General features: G+C 43.3%; 1 protein-coding gene across 1 annotated transcript in view; it reads left to right on the forward strand.

Moving 5' to 3' along the window:
- Positions 1 to 23,045, forward strand: part of LOC112556053 (thrombospondin type-1 domain-containing protein 7A-like) — a 104,478-nt gene that overhangs the window by 76,943 nt on the left and 4,490 nt on the right. The window contains 20 exon segments of the mRNA XM_025224666.1: positions 1,985 to 2,187; positions 2,648 to 2,846; positions 3,132 to 3,339; positions 3,870 to 3,991; positions 5,160 to 5,369; positions 5,823 to 5,884; positions 5,886 to 5,988; positions 6,166 to 6,318; positions 7,458 to 7,628; positions 8,306 to 8,484; positions 8,701 to 8,828; positions 9,040 to 9,196; positions 9,815 to 10,069; positions 10,271 to 10,385; positions 11,049 to 11,194; positions 11,437 to 11,550; positions 11,862 to 11,961; positions 12,142 to 12,345; positions 22,033 to 22,239; positions 22,455 to 22,542. Coding sequence (XP_025080451.1) covers positions 1,985 to 2,187; positions 2,648 to 2,846; positions 3,132 to 3,339; positions 3,870 to 3,991; positions 5,160 to 5,369; positions 5,823 to 5,884; positions 5,886 to 5,988; positions 6,166 to 6,318; positions 7,458 to 7,628; positions 8,306 to 8,484; positions 8,701 to 8,828; positions 9,040 to 9,196; positions 9,815 to 10,069; positions 10,271 to 10,385; positions 11,049 to 11,194; positions 11,437 to 11,550; positions 11,862 to 11,961; positions 12,142 to 12,345; positions 22,033 to 22,239; positions 22,455 to 22,542 — 3,124 coding nt within the window.

The raw sequence follows: 23,045 nt of genomic DNA on the forward strand, positions 1-23,045 counted from the left end.
AAATTCGCTCTTTTGAGACCCAGGGTTTGTGGTCAATTTTCGCCCCCATGATGACCGTAGATGTTTGCACTCAGGACGATTGCAGATGGTTCACGACCGTCCTCGTTCGTCCATGCTGATGGTCCAACAATCGCAATGTCCGAATTCGAACTCAATCCACCGGCAAAGCAGTCAGCTGGTGATACAATAATATATTGGCCATTGCCTCCCCCTGACAGCATCCTGCTTTGCATGCTGGGAAATCTCGAGCTCGCTGCCCTCTCTGTACCTCCATCTGAATTATTTGATACCTGCGCCAGTTAAAATGTAGAACATTTCATTTGTCTTCTTTGTCTCCTTTCTCCTTTTGTTCCTTCTTTTCTTTGTTTTCTCAAACATTTGAATATCATTTGCATATGTCTGAATATTTTATTCTCTTACTCATTTTCTTCTTCTTTATTACTTTCGTGAAAAAGACATGAGCGTCTCTCAAACTAACTTGCACACCAAGAAAAGAGTCGTTTAAGTTAAATATTTTATGTTCAACACCGAAATTAATCTACCTTGCATTCAACTAGAATTACTGATGTTTTCAATTAATCGTAAGATTGTCTTCAGCGCCTACCTCGTGAATTCTTCTCTTTCATCTCATTTGAAGCCTTCCTAATCCTCATAAAGCACGAGCCAAGAGCTCCCGTCCTCCTCATTACAACTTTCTAGAAAGTCTCTCTGCTGCTTTTAACTGGGGTGGAATTTTTTTTCTTAGTTTTATTTTTCGTGAATCGCGCTCCTTCGATTAAGCAAGCGTTCGATGCTCGATGAGATACTTTTTTGCATTAGTTTAAAAGCACAAGCTAAACCTTACCTAGCCTACTAGATTCAATCTTGTGGGTGGAGGAAAACATATTTTTAATATTTTATTGGGAAGTTTCTTGTAAAATTTGGTTTTCTATTGAACTTTCCGCACCTTGTCATCCCCCCTACGTTCTGTAAAACTGTTCTTTTCAACCAAAAATGGTTTTGACGGGTGATCTTCCCCCGGAATACATCAGACAAGTCGCCCTATCCTCGGCTCGTTTATAGTAGCTAACCTAATTGACCTGTAACTCTGGTAATTGCTTTAAGAAAACATTCCCCGACCAAATTTGAAGATACAACAAAGAATGTTGTCGGCAGACGAGGACGTGAAGTGTGAAGGACCGTTAGTGCAGTGGATGCGGGAGGGTACTGGAATGGTGGGAGGCAATTCAATTTGATGTGACAGTGAGGCTGCGCGGTTCCTCCGACGGTTGCTGAGAGGGTGTCTCTGCCTTCTTCCTACAAAGATTAGATTAACTAAACTTGCCGAGCTTTCAAGTTCACAGCATGGCTTACATTAACGTCACCGTCAACGCCTCCAATGAAGCCGCATGTTGAAAATGCAAAGCCGGGTAGCAAGGAGCAAATTACTGATACAATTGCCCGAGCACTTTCACACCTCCATTGGATAAGTTGTGGCAGACATGAGCGAGATTTGTTTGTCTTGGCGCCCGACGATTGGCGCGAAAAAAGTGGCTTTAATTTTATTGGTTCAATTTAGCCGCCAATTTAAACACTTTATTCAGCTGCTTTTTTCCCTGCAAGTGGTTTGTGTTGCTTGACGGCCCCTTGAGGGCTGATCTGTCAGAATCAAACGTGAAGCAATAAAAATGTGAACCATTTCCGATTTCTCCTAAGCCTATTGATGAACTCTGGGTCAAAGCTGACAGGGTGGGTAAGAAGAATGACAGGGGGTAGAGGATGTAAATGTGTAGAGTAGTCCATGTTTAAACATGAAGTTATGTCCTAGGTATGTAATGTGTGCTTGAAAGCTTGCATTTTACAAGCCTTCATATGTGTTTCGTGTGCGAGAACAAACATAACTCCTGGGAGATAATATTGTTTACAAAGAATGGTTGATTTCATAACTTTCAATATGGCAGGCATAGCCAAAGTTAAAATGGTAAAAGAATGGGAAAATGTTCAGGAAAACGATTCCGCACAAGAGAAGTGTTGACTCTACCGGGTCCTGGCGGGAAAAGTTGTCCCCACCTGAGCGAGACACAACTCTGCAAACCCGAGCCCTGCTTCCGGTGGAATGTGACGTATGGAGAGTGCGAGCCGTCCACCCGAGGTGGGTGCGGCAAGGGTACCCGGCAACGGCAGTCGGACTGTGTTGACCGCACCGGGGTAAGATTACCACACATTCATCAAGACTTTAAGGGAACTTTAAGCAGACTTTATTAAAAGAAATGTTAAAAAGATAGTTGACCCATCTCAAACAAAAGATAAATTGAACTAGCTTAATTTTGGGTAAAGTTTTGGGAAGGAAGATTCTCTGCCGACCGAGAACCTGTCCCAACTGTGCTAAAATGTTTGAGGGAAATTTCTGGGTAAAAATGAATACATGCTTTGCAACCAGAACTTTCGATCCTTTGTCATCCGTCCTACGTCGACGATCTGGTCTCCACAGGTTATTTACGCAGTAGGATATCGTGCTCTTTACTTTTTATTTTTTCATCATGCTAAGTGTTAGATGGAAAGCTAGTAACAGCAGCACCGCAATGATGATGATTGATGATGATTGATTGATTTTGGTGATTGATTGATTATGATCATCTTTACGCAGTAGTTGTCTGTCTGGCCACAGGTAAAGGTGAATGCCCGGTCCTGCTGGGAGCACGAAGCAGTCAACCGACCCTGGGAGGAGTGCGAGGTGCCCTGTCCGGATGACTGCGTCCTGTCGGAGTGGAGCGGCTGGTCAGTCTGCCCTGACCCCTGCGAGCGGACAGTCCAGGGACCCTTCACCCGCCAGAGAACCCGACGCATCCTGGCATACAGTGGGCAGGGTCAGTCTTTGTACTGTTTATTTGTGCATGTACGTGTCTCTTTCGGCATGTAAAGTATATCTTGAAGTGTTTAAAAAGCAGTCATCATATCATCAGCAGCAGCAGCAATTTCGTATTCATTACATTTTAATTATTTTTTCGTCGACGAATCAACTGCAATGTGGAATGAAACGATGGAAATAATAGTATGCAAACAAGATGGTAGGAGCCAGGACTGTTTCGAGTGGTTAGCAGCTAAAGACGACAAGGACTGGCATTATTTGAACTCATCCTTCTGTCTGCCAGGGCGGCTAAGTGTGCGGTGCCCTGCCCCCCAGGCCCTGCGCCAGGTGGAGGCGTGCGCTGCCTCCGTGGAGTGCGCCGTGTACCAGTGGGAGGCCAGCGCCTGGGGGTCGTGCACCCTCCTCGACCCCAACACCCAGTGTGGCCACGGCATCCAGCACCGAGAGGTGGGCTGCTACACTCCGACTGGGACACAGATGGTGGATCAGAGGTGAGTTGTTGTTGAAGGTGAGCACCTCTCAGTCATGTGCCCACTAAAGTAAACTTGCTGCAAGGTTTACCCCTTGTGTCCCATTTTCTCACCATCCGCGAGAATTTTCCATGTTAAATGTTGGCGGTGCTATTCAGGACACCCTCGACAGGCACTCCTTCCGTAGAAAATGTTGATGGAACTATTTAGGGCGCTTCAGCAGGTGCTCTTCACTTATGAGCCTCAGTTGCTCTGCACATATTATTTAATTTATCATAGCAGATTTCGGGGAGTCATTTGTTAGAGTTGAAGCTATTTGAAGTCGAATTGAATAGAGGATTTGGGTATTACATAAATAAAACATAAAGGTTTCTCACAAAAGCAGTGAGAAACAAAAAAAAAAAAAAAATAGTGCAGTACTATATATATGATTTATGTTAGTTTTGTGAACAGTTGTGCACTTTGTGTTTCAATGATGTACAAAAGTTGCTGGATGCCCGCACGATGAAGTCATCCGATGATATGTGATGTGTTGATGTTTCTGTGGTCAGGTGCATGGAGAGCGTGAAGCCGCGAACTACACAAGACTGTATGGTCGAGTGCCCAATCGACTGTCACTACACGGAATGGTCCGAGTGGTCCGATTGTGGCGCCACCTGCCGGGCTGTTACTGGTGAGGAATGGCGTTTAGGTCTTGTTAAATAAACTTACTTTTGACTGCCAAAAAATTTCTCCTTTGTCAGTCGTGTATAAAAAGACAAAATCACCTTTTATTTTCTACAACATCTCATTCCCCTGGTTAACTTTTACTGCAAAGAACTCGGGATTTCCTTCACGCTTTATATCTCTTTTACTTTCGTTACTTGTAAAGGGAGGCAACACTAGACGTCTTGACGTTCTTAAAAGGTGATGCATTACCTCCCCTGGTTCGAAGAAGCGTTTGCGAAACATTAAAAAGTTAAATATTTTTGCGAGCTATTTTTTCATAAATTCATTGCGATTTAATATATGCAGCAACCGAGTAGAGCTCACAGCAGAACACAAAACATTTCTTAAAAAGAACGAGTGGGCAAGGGTAGTACTCACTCGAATATATGAACGCCAAGACAAATACAATGTTTGACTTCTCTTTAAAAAGATTAGAGATCATGTTCAAGAAAAAAGTAAGCCACGGTCTTATTTCCTTGAAGATATATTTTGCATTTTTAAAGACTGTCAAACTGTTTCATGAGAAATGAGTATAATCATAATGTCGATGTATAGCATGAATGAAAGAACAGTCTGTTGAGAGACCTTCGGCCAATATCAAGGGGTGAATAACATGATATGAAGCAATAAAGCGAGAGTGTTGAGTCAGAAAGATAACCTGAATGAATTTGCGCGATGATAACAAATTCATCTCATTCGTTAGCAAGCTTTTCTGTGTGTATGCGTGTGTGACAGTAAACGACCGATAAAAGCTGAAACCAGCGAAACAAAAAGAAAAAGCCGGTATAAAAGGTATAAAATATAATGTAGCCAAACCCGACTTGAGACCTGCTCAAGATTCGCTATCACCTCAGACCATTGCAGAGCTGTTCAATCGAAATCGATTTTGGCCGATCTGCCTGTCCTGTCCCAGCTTCCTCCCCAGGATTCGCCTCCCCTGACATAGTCGCCTCCCCTCATCATGTGTTTCCATAAATAGTGTCTTTCCTTCTCTTTTGTCTTTCTTTCTCTTGTCTTCCACATCTTTCCTACTTTCCACACCTGTTGTCTGTCCACAACCTCTTGTGTGTCTGTCCTCAACCTGTTGTCTGTCCACACCTCGTGTCTATCCTCAACCTGTTGTCTGTCCACAGCCCGTCAGCTGCTCCCCCGGCAGAGCCGCCAGCGCTTCATCCTGACGTACGCACAAAATGGCGGCGAGTCGTGTCCCTACAACCTGGACGAGGAGCGCCAGTGCCTCAATCTACCCGTGTGCGAGACCTTTTACTGGGATGTTTCACCCTTCAGTGCCTGTGTTTTTCCGCCTATCGTTCCATTCTGCGGTCCAGGGCTGCAAGCACGAAGTACTTCTAATACACCACTTCTTCTGCACACAGAACAATATTTGAATTGAAAATAGAATATTTAAAAAATTTTCAGAAACTATCTCCTGGAGGCTGGAACAATATTTGTATTAAATATTTAAAGCTGAATAATTTTTAATACTGTTTTCTCCACACCTAACTAACTCTTGTTGGACTACTTCTTTTTTTAATTAATTTTTAAATGTTTTCAGTGAAACAGGCCATTTATCGAGTAGTGAATGTTTAAAGTTATTTAAAAGTTGAATTCACATTTTTTTAGATTATGTCTTTATTATTGTTCAGTGTTTATTCACGTTTAGTATCAGCTGATAAGGCTAGAGTAGCAGGTCAGGATTTGTGCGGGACTCAGATTGGGTACCTCAGATGTCGGGTACCCTCCTACAGAAGACCTTGTGTGTTCCAGATGTCACGTGTCGCCACGCTAACGGACAGAAGCGGGTCTGAACGTGTGTCTGGAGAAGTTGTCGTCCATGCCGCCTCTGGTGGAGAGCTGTCCACATCTCGTGCTCCAGTGAATGTCTGATGACAGAGTGGACACCATGGACATCCTGCAAAAACAAGTGTGAAGGCTCGAAGCACAGATGGAGAGAGGTGGTTGGTGAGTACTGCAGCCTGCTAACCTGGAGCTGGCGATGGTTAGTGTTTGTAACTTTGTACTCCAACCATGACAATCCGCCTGGATTTATAATAACATTTCAAAATATACAAGTCAGTTATGGTGCTAGACGAAAAGAATAGTATCAATCACCCTATCGATACTTTCGCTTGTTTCCAGGAGAGAACAAGAACCACGAGAAGTGCAAGTTCCAGCAGAAGTATATGACTTTCGAGAAAGCGGATTGTGTCTGTGGTGAATTGCGACCAGTGGTCATCGGGGACTGGTCTGACTGCATCCTGCAACATCCGGACGAGGTAAATAATGCTGTAAGTAAACAAACTAGATGATTTTTCTCCTCGTCAGACATGTAAATTGTGTCCTGCATGTTAGAGTCCCACAGCTGCTTCTTCTGCCGCCCTTGCCAGTTATATAATAACGATATCAGCATTGAATGTTAGATAATAACGATATCAGCATGCTACATGTTAGATAATAACGATATCAGCATGTTGCATGTTAGATAATAATGATATTAGCATTCTATATCTTTCGTGTATTCTTCGTCGAATATATTTTTTGAAAATTCTACTAGATTACTACAGCACAAATATATAGAAGGGCAACAAATGTGTTTGATATTTACCTTTTTTTTTTAGGTTTGTATTGCATTGTCAATACGTTTGCGATGGTTTTCTAATACTGACCTGCTTTAATATTTTTATATGACCTGTCTGTTGTCAATGTTTTCTCATAAAATTCTGCTTATTCGTGTGGAATTTTTTTTAGTAAAGTTTCACTTTTTAGCTAGTTAAGTTTATTGAATTTATATTTGTTTCTGTTTCTTACTTCAATTTACTTATTTTTTACCAAACATGGCTTAAAATGTGTCTAACACTGATAACATCATGAATTTGCTTTCTATGTTTATGGTGTGGGAGAATGTGCTACATTGTTAATTAACACTTTTGAGATACTTTCCATAACTGTATTCCACCCACATGTCTATTTCTACATTTTCTACATTTTTACACATACTATTTTTCTATTACTTATATCCTAAGATGCTAAAAATTTGCCTTATTAACTGCAAGTCTTTTACTGAAGTTTGCTGTGACATCTGTTTTGCACACAAAGATATATATATATATAAACACATTCCTTTGTAATCCATTGCTAACACAAAATGTCTCGAGGAGAAAAGTAATATTAAAGATGAATATTGCAAAACACAATTAGGCGAATAGGCTTTTAGAGATAACCTCCAAGTTCAGTATGCCTACAGTGAGTAGCTTTTGTCTCAAGGATGGCCTTGAACTGTAACCTTTGACCCAACCTGATCTGGAAGGTCTGGTTATAAGAACCCCGCGTAGCTGCTGATTAGTAACTACTGTCTGTAAGTACATCACTTCATGGTTACTGTCCCTTGTGGTGAGTCGCATTTGGACATTTGCACCTGTTGGCAGGTTGAGGAGAAGTTCGCTCAGATGTCGCTAAAAAGCCTGCATCAGCGCACACCCAACGACACCCTGAGGAAGATCTACAAAAGCAGGCGTACTGCGGGTCAGGGGTCAGGTACAAGGTCATCTCATGCCAGACCAGCAGCAGGGACATGGAGGGCTCGGCCAGCTGCTCCGCTGTGGGTAAGGGCAACAACCTGTCAACCTTCTGTAACACTAAGGCAACAACCAGTCAACCTTCTGTAACACTAAAGGCAACAATCAATCAACCTTCTGTAACACTAATAAAATCTTGATGGATACAAAAAAATAGCGCATCCAGTATTTCTATACGACCATCACCCATACGTGCATCTCACATATACAAATGTTTTCTAAAGGTGAAAGGTTTGTTTTCGGAGATTTGTTGTCTTTAATCCTTTTTTTTTAAGCATTTTTATTTCATTTGTATCTGTATTGTGATTTTTTTTAATGTCTGTAATTTTCTTTTTTAATATCTGTAATTTTTGTCGTCAACCCAAACTATTTTTGGTAGAATTGTAGTCTGTAGTAATTACTAACAAACAAAAACAATGTGATATATGTGTAGACCGAATTCTTCCTGTACAATCAAACCGTTGGAGTGGATGTGATTACTTCTACAAGGACTAGTGCTTGACTGCTACTAAACCCGACTGACTGCTACTGTACCTCTCCCTATTTTCATATCACTTTCCCTTTTTTTTCCCAAAGAGTCGTCTCTCCTGTCTCCTTTCATGCGAAAGGAAGTTCGATTATTGGCTGTAAGTGTCGCAGCGAAGACAACTCTCACCAAATACTAAACTGGTACTCTGCTTGTTGCCTCCCCTTCCTCTCCGCAGAATATGAGGAGGAGCCGTGCACCATTTCTTGCCCCGTGGATTGTCTGATGCACCCCTGGAGTGAGTGGAGCCAGTGCAGTGTTACCTGCGGGTCAGGTATTCAGCAGAGGTACCGGAGCGTGAAGACCCAGTCCGAGAATGGAGGAAGAAAGTGTCCAACCAGCTATGGCTACACCACGGTGAGAACACTTTCTTTCTGAGGATCAACCATGACATGCATGTCTAATACTTCAGGAAAGCATGCACCTTGAGAACATTTTAAATCCCTGACAACTGATGTAATTGAAAATTCAAGTAATTCAAATAGCTGACATGTATCGTGTAAAGATAAAGATTGTAATCCATGTTGCCGTCGATGTGAACATCATTGGGATCGTGTGATGAAAACTGTTCAGGAATCGCAGACCCGGGTGTGCGTGTCCCCTGTCAGTACCACCAGTGGTACACGGATGACTGGGGGCCGTGCCAGCCCCATGGTGGCGACATCTGTGGAGAGGGAACACAGACAAGGAGCGTGGGGCAAGTAGAAAAAAAGTTTCTTTCTCAACCCTCTCTCCAACTCCCAGGTTGAAAATTATCTCTCAAAATGAAAACCTTAATCCACAACTATGAAGATTACATTATTCAATCAAGCAACCCCACATCAATCCCTCAGTCAATGGGTTTACAAGTGTGTGATGGGTGTAGGTAGGAAAGACTACACCAGGTAAGATGACTGTATCGTCTTGTGACAGGTGCTTTGCTGTCATGAACGGTTTGGCCAGACCCACTCCCCTGGATCCAAGTTATTGTCCAGGAAACGAGCGACCTGCTAATGTCCAGGCGTGCGACTTGCCGTGTCCAGGACACTGTGTCATGTCTGACTGGACAGAGTGGACACCTTGCAGGCAGGTGAGCTGTCAGGATGTTTCTATTTGAAAGCACCTGGCGTAGTAAGATCTTCCTGTACAAGCATGTGAGATAAAATGGTTTTGAGCCATCAGTAATGTAAAATGGTGAACTAACCCTATACTTCTCTGAACGACTTTAGAGGGGTGAGTCACGTGAAAATCTGAACCAGTGATACCTGAGACTCACTCAGCCGCTAGGGGGAAATAAAATCTTTATCTATCACCGATTGCAGCTAAATTATAAAATATCGGAAAAAAGGGAAAACCATAAATTCACACATAATATTATATATAATTTGGCATAATTTATTATCAAAATTTTTGTTTAAATTATTATTTAAACTTTCACAAATTAGCATCCAAGCTTTCATCTAAACTTTCACTTAAAAACACTTAATTCCCGCGTGACTAATCACGTGTCACCTACATCTCACATAACCTCGTTTGAAAATTAAAACCTAAAATCCCACAAAAATTATCACCAACAAATCTCACGGATTTTTCAGCATTTGTTGCCTCCATTCAAATGTCTGCACTTAACGACCCTCACTCCTGTTCAATTTCCATTAAAAGATTATCTCCCTTGATGCCTTCACGCCCGCATTTCCCTCCCTTGCAGCCGTGTAACGGGAAGCAGACGCAGGTTCGGAGCCGGAAGGTGCTGCGGACTGCCGGGCAGAACTGCATGGCACAGCAGGACGTGCGTGTGTGTCTCAAGGGCGACACGTGCATCGAGTACTCGTGGGAGTTGTCGGACTGGACCTCCTGCCTCGTCAACGACGGCTCCGAGGTTTGCGGCGTCGGCCACAAGGAGCGCTTCGCCCTGTGCCGCAACGAAGCCGGCCAGCGGGTGGACGACCACAAATGCATTGAGGTGACCCTCTGTCCCTGCCCCCGTCACACTCTCAACAGAACTAGTAATTATACCCAGGGTATTCTCGCTCCTTTTTTTATTTCAGAATTTATTTATTTATTAAAACGTTTTTCCGACGATTTCAACTGTTTTATTTGAAAACTACATGTAAGCAGTTGTTTCTCCAATTACGCCTTCCAACTATCATCCTTCTCTCTACAGCTGTTCGGACCCATGACCGAGCCTCTTGTCGTGTCCTGCGAGATTCCCTGCGACAACGACTGTCTTCTGTCGGACTGGTCGGACTGGAGCACCTGCACGCGCACTTGCGGTTTGGGTACGCCGAGCACGTGTCCAGACCCTGTGCGAGGACATGACACATACATTAATGTTTGTTGTTCATCCGCATGCACACCTGTCACGATACCAAACACAAAGGGATGTTGATTTTGTTTGTAAGCAAGTGACTGGTCGTTGGTTTCAACTGCATGAAATGATGTCAGCTTCACACGGTCCGACTAGATAAATAAACAAGCAACAACTAGTCCGACAGGATTAAATGAATGAATTTTGAGAAATTTCAGGGGCGGTATATAACGACCAAATTAAAAAGTAACACAAACAAACAAACATTTGTACTAAACGATATCTTTACTGAATATGAATTTAATTTCATCAAGGTTGACAAGATGTGGACAGTGATGCACATCGACTTTACTCGTGTAAATGTGTGTGAGTGTGTGAGAGAGAGAGACAGAGAGTGTGTGAAAGTGTGTTTCAGCATGTGTGTGCGCATATACAAGGTGTGTGGATAATCCCACAGCTTCGTGATTTCTTGAAAGCGAAGGACTTAATCCACCAATAGCTCCAAAGACAGGATTTTGACAGACAGGTCAATGAGTCAAAGGTTACAATAAACATCCAGGGTGAATTTGAACAAAGTTCAGTTGGCCGTTAGACAGGAGCAAAGTTATTACCTATGGTTTCTCGTCATGCACAGGTGTGACCACCAGGTACAGAGTTACCGTGCAGGCGCCAACTGGCAACGGGAGGAAGTGTCCGGGTTCCATGGACCAGAGCAGACCGTGCTTCCTGCAGGGATGCTATCGCTGGATGGTGACTGACTGGACAAGCTGCAGGACACAGGTGTATCATCGTGCATACCTGCCCTGTCACTGCCAGTGTGCATGTGTTTAAATGTTCACGTGACTAAATATAAAGTGGTGTTCGTCTGTGTGCGTGACTGCGCTCATGAATACACTCACGTATGCACATATCACCCCACCATCTCATGCACAAACATGATTTATGACAATTTCGATGCGCCTGGCTGAGCATTCCTCTAAGTATGATGTGGTTGAACATAACTTCTGGACTATGCTCTACAGAAAGGCGTGTGTGGCCAAGGTATGCAGGAGAGAAACGTGTCTTGTGTCGGGGAGGACGGCCAGCCAGTCAACTCCACTCGTTGTCCCCACGACACTGAAAAGCTCGTTCTAAAGGTAATCCTTGCAGCCTGATCTTTTGACCTCAGGTAAACAAAGTAGAAAATGATGAATCTGCACATTAGTCCATTGGACCCACAGGACATCAAATAAACAGCTGCTCCTGTATAACGAGAAGCTCACCCGAATGCTAACGGAAATTACATTCCGATAACAGCTGTTGGCAATCGTGCGTATCGAGCGAAACAACTCATAAAACCAGTAGATATATTGGTATTTGAAATCAGTCCATGCCCGTGTGTGCGTCTGACAATAAATATACTACCACCGGTGTGCTTTGATCGATGTGTCTGTCTCTTTGTCCCTAGACCCGCCAGCCGTGTCGTGTACCTTGTCCAGGTGAGTGTCGCCTCTCCGAGTGGTCTGAGTGGAGTACCTGCTACATCGGATGCCAGGACTTTAGAGAAGGTAAGCAATAAAATATTTACAGACATGGTTGTGAGATTTTTACAATTAAAATGTTGACTCCATGAGAATGTTGGAACAAAATATTTGCGTGATTTTATGTGTGCATGGAGCTGATTGTAAAGTCGGATACTTGGACCGTTGTCGCGCTTCATACATCCTCCGTCTGTTGACCCTCTCAAGGTTTTCGAACGGGCGTGAGAGCGAGGTCAAGGGCCATTCTTGTTAACCCCAGCGTCAACAACCCTCCCTGCGACGACACCCTGTGGGACGAGGAGACCTGCCAGACAGACACGTGTCTCAACTTCACCTGGAACGCCACCCCGTGGAGCGCCACCGGCCTCCGCACGGTCACCTGTCGCAGGTCTGACGGCTTTGTGGTCGAAGGTAGGTAGAGTGGTAAATAATGAACTGGATATACAGTAGGTAGTGTGGTAACTCAACCACATGAAGTAGAAAGGTGGGTGATGAACATGCAAAATTAACAGACTAGATGAAAAACTAGAAAGGTAAATAACAGACTTAGCAAACAACACCTAGTGGGTTGAATGACTGACAGGTTGAATGCATGGTGGGGAACATACAGACTCGTGGTATAAAGGATATTGTGGGAAGGATGCAGGACTCGTGGTGGTAAGTGCTGTACATGACACGTGGATTGTAGAGAAAGCAGTAAAAGACAGATAAAACTGTCTATGACAGCCTGGCGATAAGAAGTCAAGGCTAGTGACACCTGTCGGTATTATTATCAATGATAATCGGTGATCGACACCTCAATGGGCATCGAGAGGATCATGGCAATGTAAGCATCATTTAAACTTTGTGATGATGTACAAAGTTTGCTCCACACCACTGTTCACTGACTGTATACTTCTGTTTTATTTTACTAGCAGCCCATCGCTGTGTTTATCATTCACTCGTTATACTTCCAAGTTTTATGTTCATGTCAGGTAGGTAGCAAACAGACAAAAGTGCTAAAAATAAAATACAATCATTTGTATACTATAATAATAAATCTTAGATAGCTAGATATAAAACATTACAATATTTTTATTTTATGTGCAGTTTCTTATGTTGCAACTAAAAAGTAAATATAACTCAGTAAGGCACTTATGAACTTTGACCTTTGAGAAATGAGGTGGGCGCTAAAGTGATGAAGGAGAAAGTAGTGCCCTAACATTCCTAACCGACACACCATCTATTCCACATTCTTCGAAATAATCCTTGCTGCGGTGTACTTCTTCACGAACTTGACATGAACTGGTTTTGAACCTGTGAGGATCGCATCCCGTGGGTAATGGTCTGCGCCCCAGACTGCGCTGGTGTGTAATGGGGTCGAAACCATTTCCCGGCCATAAAACTGTCTGCCAGCCACAAAACCTTGGAATGTTGTATATTCACAAGAATAATGGATTGTAAACTCGAGGTTATATCCGGGTCATGAGAAACACCGAAGACGTCCTTTGTCGAGCAAAATGATTAACTGCCATTTATGTTTTAATAACTTAAATTTCTTTATGAGTTCCTAAACTATAATGCATTATTTTCGTTAGAATCATCGTCGGAGGGGTGGGATACAGGCTGGGATTAGTGTTTTAAGGCTATACCGTGACAAAACAGCCCTGTAGACAGATGTAATACACAAACATCATGATGATGATTACAATTTCCTAAGTGCAACTGCTCTTTGCTCAACACATCCCGAGGGAGGGAGAAGGACTTTTTGATCAAAGGTCGATTCCAGACAACGGTCACAGCAGTTCTTTGGCAAGACAATTTTAAAAGGCTTATCTACTGCCATTCCTAAGCGAAAATGTGTACATTGTAAAGTAGGACGAGATCCAGCAGACAGGACCTGAGGGAATTCCACATCATCCAGTAGAACCATGACCTGAATACGCGAACTATTTAAGATTTTTTTTTTCACTCATACAAAATTTTAAAAAATTGGCTGATATACACCAGAACTTGAATAATTACACATAAAATTACATGCCAAAAATGTAGATATTAAAATAATCCAAAAGTATGATTTTTAGTGAATAACCTGGTTGACGTGTCTTTTGTGAAATCAGTCGATTGTGGAGTGTGATGATCGTTCATCTACATGTCCACTTAGTCCCATTCTGTTATGCCTTCTGCAGTTTATTGCTGTTATTATTGCTCAGTCAGGCCTGTTACTCGCAAAATAAATGCAGCTGTTATTGTTTACTCAGATGACAATGATAAACAAGAAAACCATCATCGTTTTCATTACCTTTGTTTCCTTCTTTCCAGCACAAAATGAAAAAATCCATCCTCTATTTATGTGTTCGTGCGTGTGCGTGTGTGTCCTTAATTTATCATCATCGACGACAGACTAGTTAACACACTTCCGGTAGAACCTAGCTATTTTTTTTTTTATAATATTCTGACTGACTGGCAGTTTATCAGATTGTGACTGCAGCAAACGCTAAGCTCTTTCAGTGAAGACATGAAGAGAGAGAAAGAAAGAGAGACTTTCAGACAGACTAAAAGGGAGGAGAAGTGTAGTCAAAGAACATCACAAACAACACTTAAACCCTCGCGTACTCTGACCTGGGTTGACCACAGCTTAAAGGACTGGTGAGCCTCTCCCTAACAAAAGTCTAATTAGGTCTTTACCCTTCAGCTCCAGCGCCCCTCTCGACCCTGGCTGCGGTCGGAGGGTTAATTGCCCTGCCCCGCAGAACGGTGAAAATTTGGTCTTTCTCCTGGTATTCACCCGCCACAATTACCGCCGGTGTGCGGCGAGCTCGGGTGTTATAGGCGGTATTGATTGTACCCCGGTCCGAGGCTGGCTCGGGAGGGCCGCACGTGCGGGGGGAACGTGCAAAGTTACATGTGGAGGCCAGGACTTGCCAACAGCAGGTCTGTCTAGTCATGTCTAGTCAGGTCTAGTCAGGTCTGGGGGAGATGCTAGTCAATGCTGGCGCCTCTGGCTCCTCGGCTTCTTCAGTCTCGCCCTCCAACGGCCGCTCGCAGCCTCCCACAAGTTTTGGGGGGGAGACCATCGGGTCTGGTGGACAAGTCGTGTGGATGTACAAATGTTTGGCTGTCGTCTTCTCCGGCTGGCGGTGCTTTGAGATTTGTTTATCTCCATGCTGATGTAAGTAAACACAGCTTCACACTTTCACTTCTTGTTTATTCTCCTGGTGTTTTGACATTGTAAACATCACATGTCTTCCGTCTGTTGACTAATTTATTACTGATGTTCGGTGACCTGTTCAAGTTCTGTCAATGAAGTCATTTTAGTTCCTTGTAATAATAAAATAATTATCGACATTTAATAATAATGATAATAATATTTTTATTTAATATTTTACTGCACTGTTTACTAAAAAGCTAACTGCTGTTACACGATAAATATTTGTGTAGATGTCTTGCTTCATCACTTCGAGGTTCAATTATCGCTTTATCATTGCTTCTCGCTGAATTAAGCACGTTTGACTTGTTTGTTATTTTATTTATTTTATTTTCTTTTTTTTTTTTTGGTTAGCATCGTTGTAATGGCAGGATAACGGACAAAACTAACGTATAACTCAGCACATCACAGATGTCAACGAGTTTTGTGACACACAACAGTAAAGTACCATTGCTGTATTTATATTAGAACCCACTCATCGTCGTTGTCAGTGTCATTAGTCATTACCATCATCATCATCAACATCATCATCATCATCATCATCATCGCGCCTTTACCCTTTGGATTATTTTTTTTAAGAGAAGCGTGGCATAAGCAACAGAAGCAAGAAGATGACTTGGAAGCTTGCATAGTCTGTTGTTGATAAAATGTTTAGAAATGTGTCGTGATGCTATGTACTCTATACCTATCTGTAGCCTGTATATCTATCGCCTCTTTATAAATTCTTTCTTTTGTTCCTTTCTTCTCGCCTCCGGGTGGTAATAAAATTAATTCAACTATTTGAAATCATCTTTGCACCAAAACGCAGTCTGAGACAAAATAGTAATCAGTGTGATGAAGACTACAACGGCTTAAACAAATAATGAGTTGTCAGTGGTTTTATAGTAAGTGTCAGTTAGGTCCACAGCAAGTGTCAGTGGTTTTATAGTAAGTGTCAGTGTGTCTACAACAAGTGTCAGTTGGTCTACATCAAGTGTCAGTGGGTCTACAGCAAGTGTCAGTTACAGCAAGTGTCAGTGGTCAGTACAGCAAGTGTGTCAGTGGTCTTGGTGTACAGCAAGTGTCAGTTGGTCTACAGCAAGTGTCAGTTTGTTTACATATCCATCATCACTAGGTTGGTTGTCTTGGCAATCATGGACATGGAAGCTTTTGTAGTAGTCATCATTCATCCTTTCAGTTTAATTATTGTCAGTGTTGAGTTGAGGCTTTAGAAATCAGTATTGGTAATCAACAAAGTAATCAGTATTGGTGATCAAGTAGATACTGTGATCTTACACAGCGCAGTACCACAGCCAAAGCCAGACCACACTCCACCAAAATAAAAATGTCGACATTTTAACCCAAAAAATCACTAAAGTAGTGTCAAGTAAAAGGAAACTCATAAGAGTAATGGGGATACACAGATAAATTAGTATTTATACAAACATAAATAATTCTGACACCTACACACGTGCACGTGCTACTTGTTGGTCCTGTGAGTGGAGGTCACTTCTCAAACATCTCCTCCATCACAGAAACCGTCTGTAGAAATATTCTGACAGTCCACAGCTGTCTCCTGAATAATGATACTTCACACTTCTGTAGAAGAATAATGATGTCTCACACTTCTGTATACTCATAATGATATCGAACACTTTTTGGAAGCATAATGATACTTCACATAGATATAATTATAATGATACGGCAGCCAAAAGGGATTGAAAGGCTATCTGTTCGAAGTTCATAAAAGGATAAACAAAAATATGACAGGCAAAGGAATATTATTTTAAAAGAAGAAATCCACAAAAAGGAAAGGGAGAAGAAATAAAGACAAAGTGGTGTGGTTATATAACAGTCCGCTGTGCGCGCATTAATGCCGAATAACAGGCGGACTATTTAGCGCCCTGCTACAGCCACGAGAGTCACGTGATCTCACTAAACTTGCCACATGAAGGATAAAGGCTTGTAAATCCTCACAGACCACCTGCAAACAAAATTCACATTATATTTGATGGAATGCGCTGTAACAGCTGTCAGGGTACCTCAAGCGTGAACATGACGGATGCGGCGGCTGATGAGTTGTTCGTGTACTTGGATCGCACGCCCTCCACACACGTGTAGCATGACACCCCCCGACAACATGACCCCAGGGAGGGCAGCGAGACCTTTCTGTCGGGGCTGGGGTTCAAGTGGCTGCTGATGGTGGGCAGTGGGGCTGAAGGTAGGACGAGGGTGGTGGTGAAAAGCTCGCTGACCTACCTTCACCTCGTCGGTGTCATCGAGTTTCTTCAAGAACTCCAGTGAGGTGAGCGCGTGCGCTCCTCTCGGTCTTTGAGAAAGTGCAGCTGCCAGAGTCCCTCGCCAGCAGTGCCAGACCACAAAAGGGGAATTCCAAAGAAGGTCTTGCAGTCCTAGCCGGCGGGGGCAGGAGATGAGGAGGCAGACGAAAGGTCAGCAGAATGGCGGACACATGTCGGTGTTTAGCTTGGGAGAGAAATATTCTCTCTCTCTAGTTCAGAGTCGAATGCCACCTGGTGGTAACCAAGACTGTAGACCTGTGCTGCAATGGAAAAGCCTTGGTTCGGAAAGGTGTGAAGGAGAGATTGGAGGTAGGCTAGTGAGGAGAGGAGGACGACAGTGCCAAACATTTCATGTGAGAGTGAGAGAAGGAGAGCATTTGTGTTTGTTCAATAATTGTTTTCTGCTAATCCATCTAAGAAAGAATGATAAAGACTGTAGTCTCAGAAAAAAGTTTAGTTACATCACACAGCTTCATTACTTATGTCTGTCTGCTTCTCTCTCTCTCTCCTTCCCACTAAAAGGTTCTACATCACTTTCTTCTAAAAGCATTCTGGCGTGTGGGGTAAGTAATCATTTTACGAGGCAGCGCCATCTATCAGTTGCTGTGCATGTGTTTGCGGATAAAACAACCGCCTCCAGCCTGTGTCGACACACGAGCGGCTTCATACTCTCCCCTGCTCTCAGTCTCCAGACAGGAAGCTGCTAACTCTCCATGGCGGGAGGACAGGAAAGGACAGTCTGCGCGTGGTCCAGCGTCATGATGGCGGGTAAACGTAAACCCTCGACTAGTTGATCCACCGCTGATGTAATCTGAGGATAGGATCACAAGTGCACAAACTTACAGCATCATTTCGTGCAAACTTCAATTTTCCTTCGCCGATTTTTCGGATTCAATGTTGATTGTCGCGTTGATATGAAACGAGCTCTGACCGAGTCTGGAGTAGATTGTCTGGAACACGCGCGGCTCTACTTTTCCTCCATTGAAATGTTTTTGTATTACTACATCGAGGAATAAAAGTTGTTGTCGTTCTTCCCTTACCTGTATTAGATGGAATGTGGTTTTTGTTTTGTTTTTGTTTTGTTTTTGTTTTTTGGGGGGGTGGGGGGATGGTGGTTGAGGTTAGCGTAGCATCACACTGGTCTTTGCTGAGTTGTCTCCCTTTAAACTGCTGCTACGCTCCCCTTAATATTACACTCCGGCCCACTAAGCCTTTTAAGATAAATGCAGCTCTAGAGCGCATTTCCCCCATCGAAGCCAAACCATAAACATAAACCTCACTGACAGTGAGTGCTTTTGTGTCTGGGTGGAGCTAATCTATGATTATTCCCTCCTTACACTGTGAGTGTGTGTGTGGTGTGCACGAGCGAGGGCTTATGCATAGGATGTTTTAAAGTTAGTAAATATGTTAGTGGGTTTCTTAAAGGGCTGTAAGCCTGGCTGAAGTTGGTGAAGACAGTTATTAAAGCCATCATCATCACCACCACCACCATTATTACACAAAAGAATACAAGCCAATCAACAGTGAACTATGGCTTCTATCTACCCAGTGATGCTACTGATGGCCAAAAGCTGAGAGTCTGGCAAGAAGCATCCCTGAGGTGATCAGAACTCCGGGTCAAACTGTAGGGTCATCACGAGGGTGCTACTAGTGCTTGGTGTGCAGCCGTCGGTGCGCCTAGATGTGAAGGTGTAATCAGCATCACTGGAAATACCCAAGAAACACACCTGCGGCTCGATGAAAGAACTAAGATATGTTCCCTCCAGAAAAATCCTCCGTGCAGGTGTGGCAAAGCTCCGCCCTCGACCGGTGTGCGTGGCGCTCTGTGAATTCACGAGCTTTGCCTGCTGATCGCGCGAGACGCTGCGAAGTTTCAGAAAGAACTCGTTGCATCCTTGGATGACCAGGGTAAAGACGATATTGGTCTGTACAGGTGAGGCGTTCATCTGCGTCATCTCTTTGAAACAATGTTTGATATAGCTTTCCAAAGTTCATAACAGAGTGTATACAGAGTGATAACATCGGAGGTATGTCACGTGTTGTCGCTCACGTGATGTAGTGTCCGGCACAATATGAGAAAGACAAAAGATTAAACCAACTGATCGACTCAGTTATCTTGCACTTGCTGGACAAGTTCATAACTGTGAGGATGCAGCGACACCATAAGTTCACCGGACAGGGAGATAGGTTTTCTGTCTGATCTGACGTCACAGTGTACTGGATAGAAAGGTATCTTTCTGATGACGTCACAGTGCAGGGAAGAGAGGGGCTTTCTGTATAATCTGACGTCACAGCACACCGAGGTAAGGATGGAAGTACAGATATATTTATACGCAAAAACATTTGAGCTTATACCTTCATTTGCACATGTACGCGTTCATGCGCATGCGTGGAGACACCTCTCTGTCTCTCTCCCTGAAACAGGTTCAACAACAAACTGTGTCCATCGAAAATGAAAATTGCTTTTAGAAAAAAAACAAGCCTGATGGGTTGAAGAAATCATTGAAAATTGCATGGACAGAAGATGATGGCGGACCCAGGGTGTAGAGAAGGAAGCGATCTGTTGCCAGTCTGACGCACAAATTCCTTTTCAGATTCCATGTCAGATTCCACTTCTGCTGAAATTCCATCTGCTTGAAGCCGGGTACAGTTAGCGATTGATTTTGTTGTTGTTCTCCTTGCGGGGTGGCTAGTTGAGAAAACAAACTCTCCCGAGCAAGGGGCTTACATCAGTGGCAGCAGCAGCAGTCTGACGGAGGTCGCGACCCTCGCCATCAGCAGCCATGTTGTTGACGGCCGGTCAGCCGGCGGTTGGCGCCCATCGATTGGTCGGTCACCGAGTGGCTGCAGCAGCCGACTGCCTCAACCGTTGGTGGCGCCATCTCTGGCAGCAGCGGCTGTCGGTGGGTAGGACGGCTTTACGTGCTCGGCGTCCTGCTGCATCAAAGCAGGCGGGTGGGAGCTGATGGTGGGGTGGGAGGAGGAAGGGAGAAGAATTTCTTTCCGCACTTCGTTGTTGTTCCTGCCACGAGAATGTCATTCACAGGTCAAGGACAGACAACTCGTGTAGATATGGAGAGATGCCGTTAGATTAGAGCGTGTAAAGCAGGGAGTGTAAACATATCCTCATCCTCATCATCATCATCATCATCATCATCATCATCATCATCATCATCATCATCATCATCGTCCTCCTCGTCGTCTAGCAGTTGTTGATGTTTTCTGCCGAATTTGTTTTAATAAATTCTTTTTTCAGTGGATGCTCTCATCTAATCATTGTGTAAGAAGAGAACGTATAAAACTCTTCTTCCTTCCAACGGTTTCTGACTTCGGTTCTACAAAATCCCGCAGATGTGTGTTAACATCACCATGTTATGTCTTTATGCTGGTATAAGCAGTCTGTGTGTGTGCGTGTGTATGCGTGTGTGTGTGTGAGAGAGAGAGAGAATGTGTGTGTGTGCGTTTTAATGGGAGGGGAAGCAGTGGGGTGGGATACAGAATCGCTCCTCCAGCTCCAGACTTTGATCGACTTCGGCAATATTCCTTTATGATGGTGCAGACTTTGTTTGAACTGATGATGGTAGAGGCTGGCTCTCTCTCTAAATACTTGCCAGTGTTTAGGAACAATTTTGTCAACACGCTGAGTATTTTCTCATGCTTTGTAAATATGTTATCCAGAGCTCCAAACGGAATGGTTAATGGGGAATGTGGTAGATTACCATTGCTCATTTATGCTTCTGTGAGAGGTATTGCATGTTGCTTGAAAACTGTTGATTTGCCCACCCCACCCCCAATCGTCTGCCAAGAAAAGTTCTAAATATATTGTTAAATATGTACAGGTTTAATGGCTTCTGTGATGAACTGTTGAACTGTCAGACTATTTTACCGACTAAAGGACGAGGCTTTCCTCTTATTACAACGAGTTTCATTCAAAATGTTGAGATTATGTCAGAATGTTATAGAAGGGAGTAAATCTTTTCCAAGATTTTTCAGTTTCTAAGGAAATATTTACCAGTTCTGAAAAGCTGTCCTTTTTTAAGGACGGTGAGGCATCATCAGCTTGAAAGCATTAAAACTTTTCTCACTTTTAAAGTCTAGTCGAGACACATCCAACTTTTTAATGAGGTTGCAACTGTTAAGATCTTGTAATAACACTGGAGGCTAGAACTTGTATAACAGCTATAATATATCAATAATATAGTTGATATGGGCCGAACATAGTTGATACTTATTATTTGTATTGTATTCAAATCTACTTTTTAATTTTGATATCTTTTATGAAATAAGTGAGTTCAATGCACGTGAGCAAAATATTTGTACTGCAAACACATATCACAGTTGAAATGTTCACGAAGAGAGAAGAGAGCAGAAGATGAAAGTAGAAAAACAGACTGACGGATTTTGGAAATGTTTGTGAAAGAAGCAGGTTTTGTTTACCTTTAAAGCCTGGGAGATGCCCGTAGCTACAGAAACGAAACATTCCACAAAATAAAGGAAGACAAAGGATACAAGTGGCTCTCGAGTCGTAGGAGGTGGACATCAGGAGTTTTCTATGAGTCTGTGATATATTTCATTCAACTTCACACATGTTTACCATGACACCTTCACACACGGTGAGTCTTTTGTCGGCAGGTGGGTGCAATGATGCTGTGCGACCGGCCGATGTGCTGACCTGTGTACCCGAGTGCACCCCGCTCAACTCCAAGTGTGTCGACAGCAACCTGTGCTCCTGTGTCCCACCCTACCGACCCGTGTACTCCCCCAACAACACCCTCACCGACTGTGTCATGAACACCACCACGACACCAGCGGCGGGAGGCACCACTGATGTTCAGCCAGGTGTGTGCCGGGTCCTGATGATGCAAAATTAAAGCAGGTTTAGTGATAAAGATTTATCCTACAGCAAACTTATTTGCAAGTGGCACTATGAGTGTGTACGGGCTAAAGAACACGAGTCCAGGTAGAGAATGTAAAAGTTTTCTCAGCTTCCATTTAACGACTGATAAACGGATGCACGTGTCCCCAGTGTCTTGATGACAGTCTTTGTGTTGCAGTCAGCACCACCAGCATCTGGATGTACGCTGTCATCGCTGTTGGCACCATCTTCGTCATCTCCGTGGCAGCTGCTCTCTACAACATGTGGTGAGTTCCAAAAGTTGCATTTTTGCTGACAACTTCTCAAAACGAAAACATACATATAGGAGACAACACTCACAAACCATTATAAAATTAATATTAATTAGCATGTTCAATCTACAGATACACATACACACTTACACATGAAACAGTAGGAGATGTTTATGGTTTGAATGTTGGTAAATAAACTTGCAAGAATCCTTTAATGCCTGCTGCTTAATGATGTGTGATCCTGAAACATCATGCAGCACATGTTAAACACATTGTTAGTGAGGAAGATGGTCTAGAAACATTTAATTCCCATGCCGTGTGAGCTGTGTCATTAATTTCTTTATGTGAACAAAAGAAGTAACAGGCTGGTTCCGAAAAAAAACTTCGGCTTCTAACATCTGACCCCATAACGACAAAAAGCTCCGTTGACCTTTACTCCTCTGTGCAATTCCTCTAATGTCTGTCGTTCCTTTTCTCATTCCCATCGGACTTTTATGGACGCCATCCACGCTGTTGGC

Source organism: Pomacea canaliculata, linkage group LG2 (genome assembly GCF_003073045.1).
Source record: "Pomacea canaliculata isolate SZHN2017 linkage group LG2, ASM307304v1, whole genome shotgun sequence".
NCBI lineage: Eukaryota > Metazoa > Mollusca > Gastropoda > Architaenioglossa > Ampullariidae > Pomacea > Pomacea canaliculata.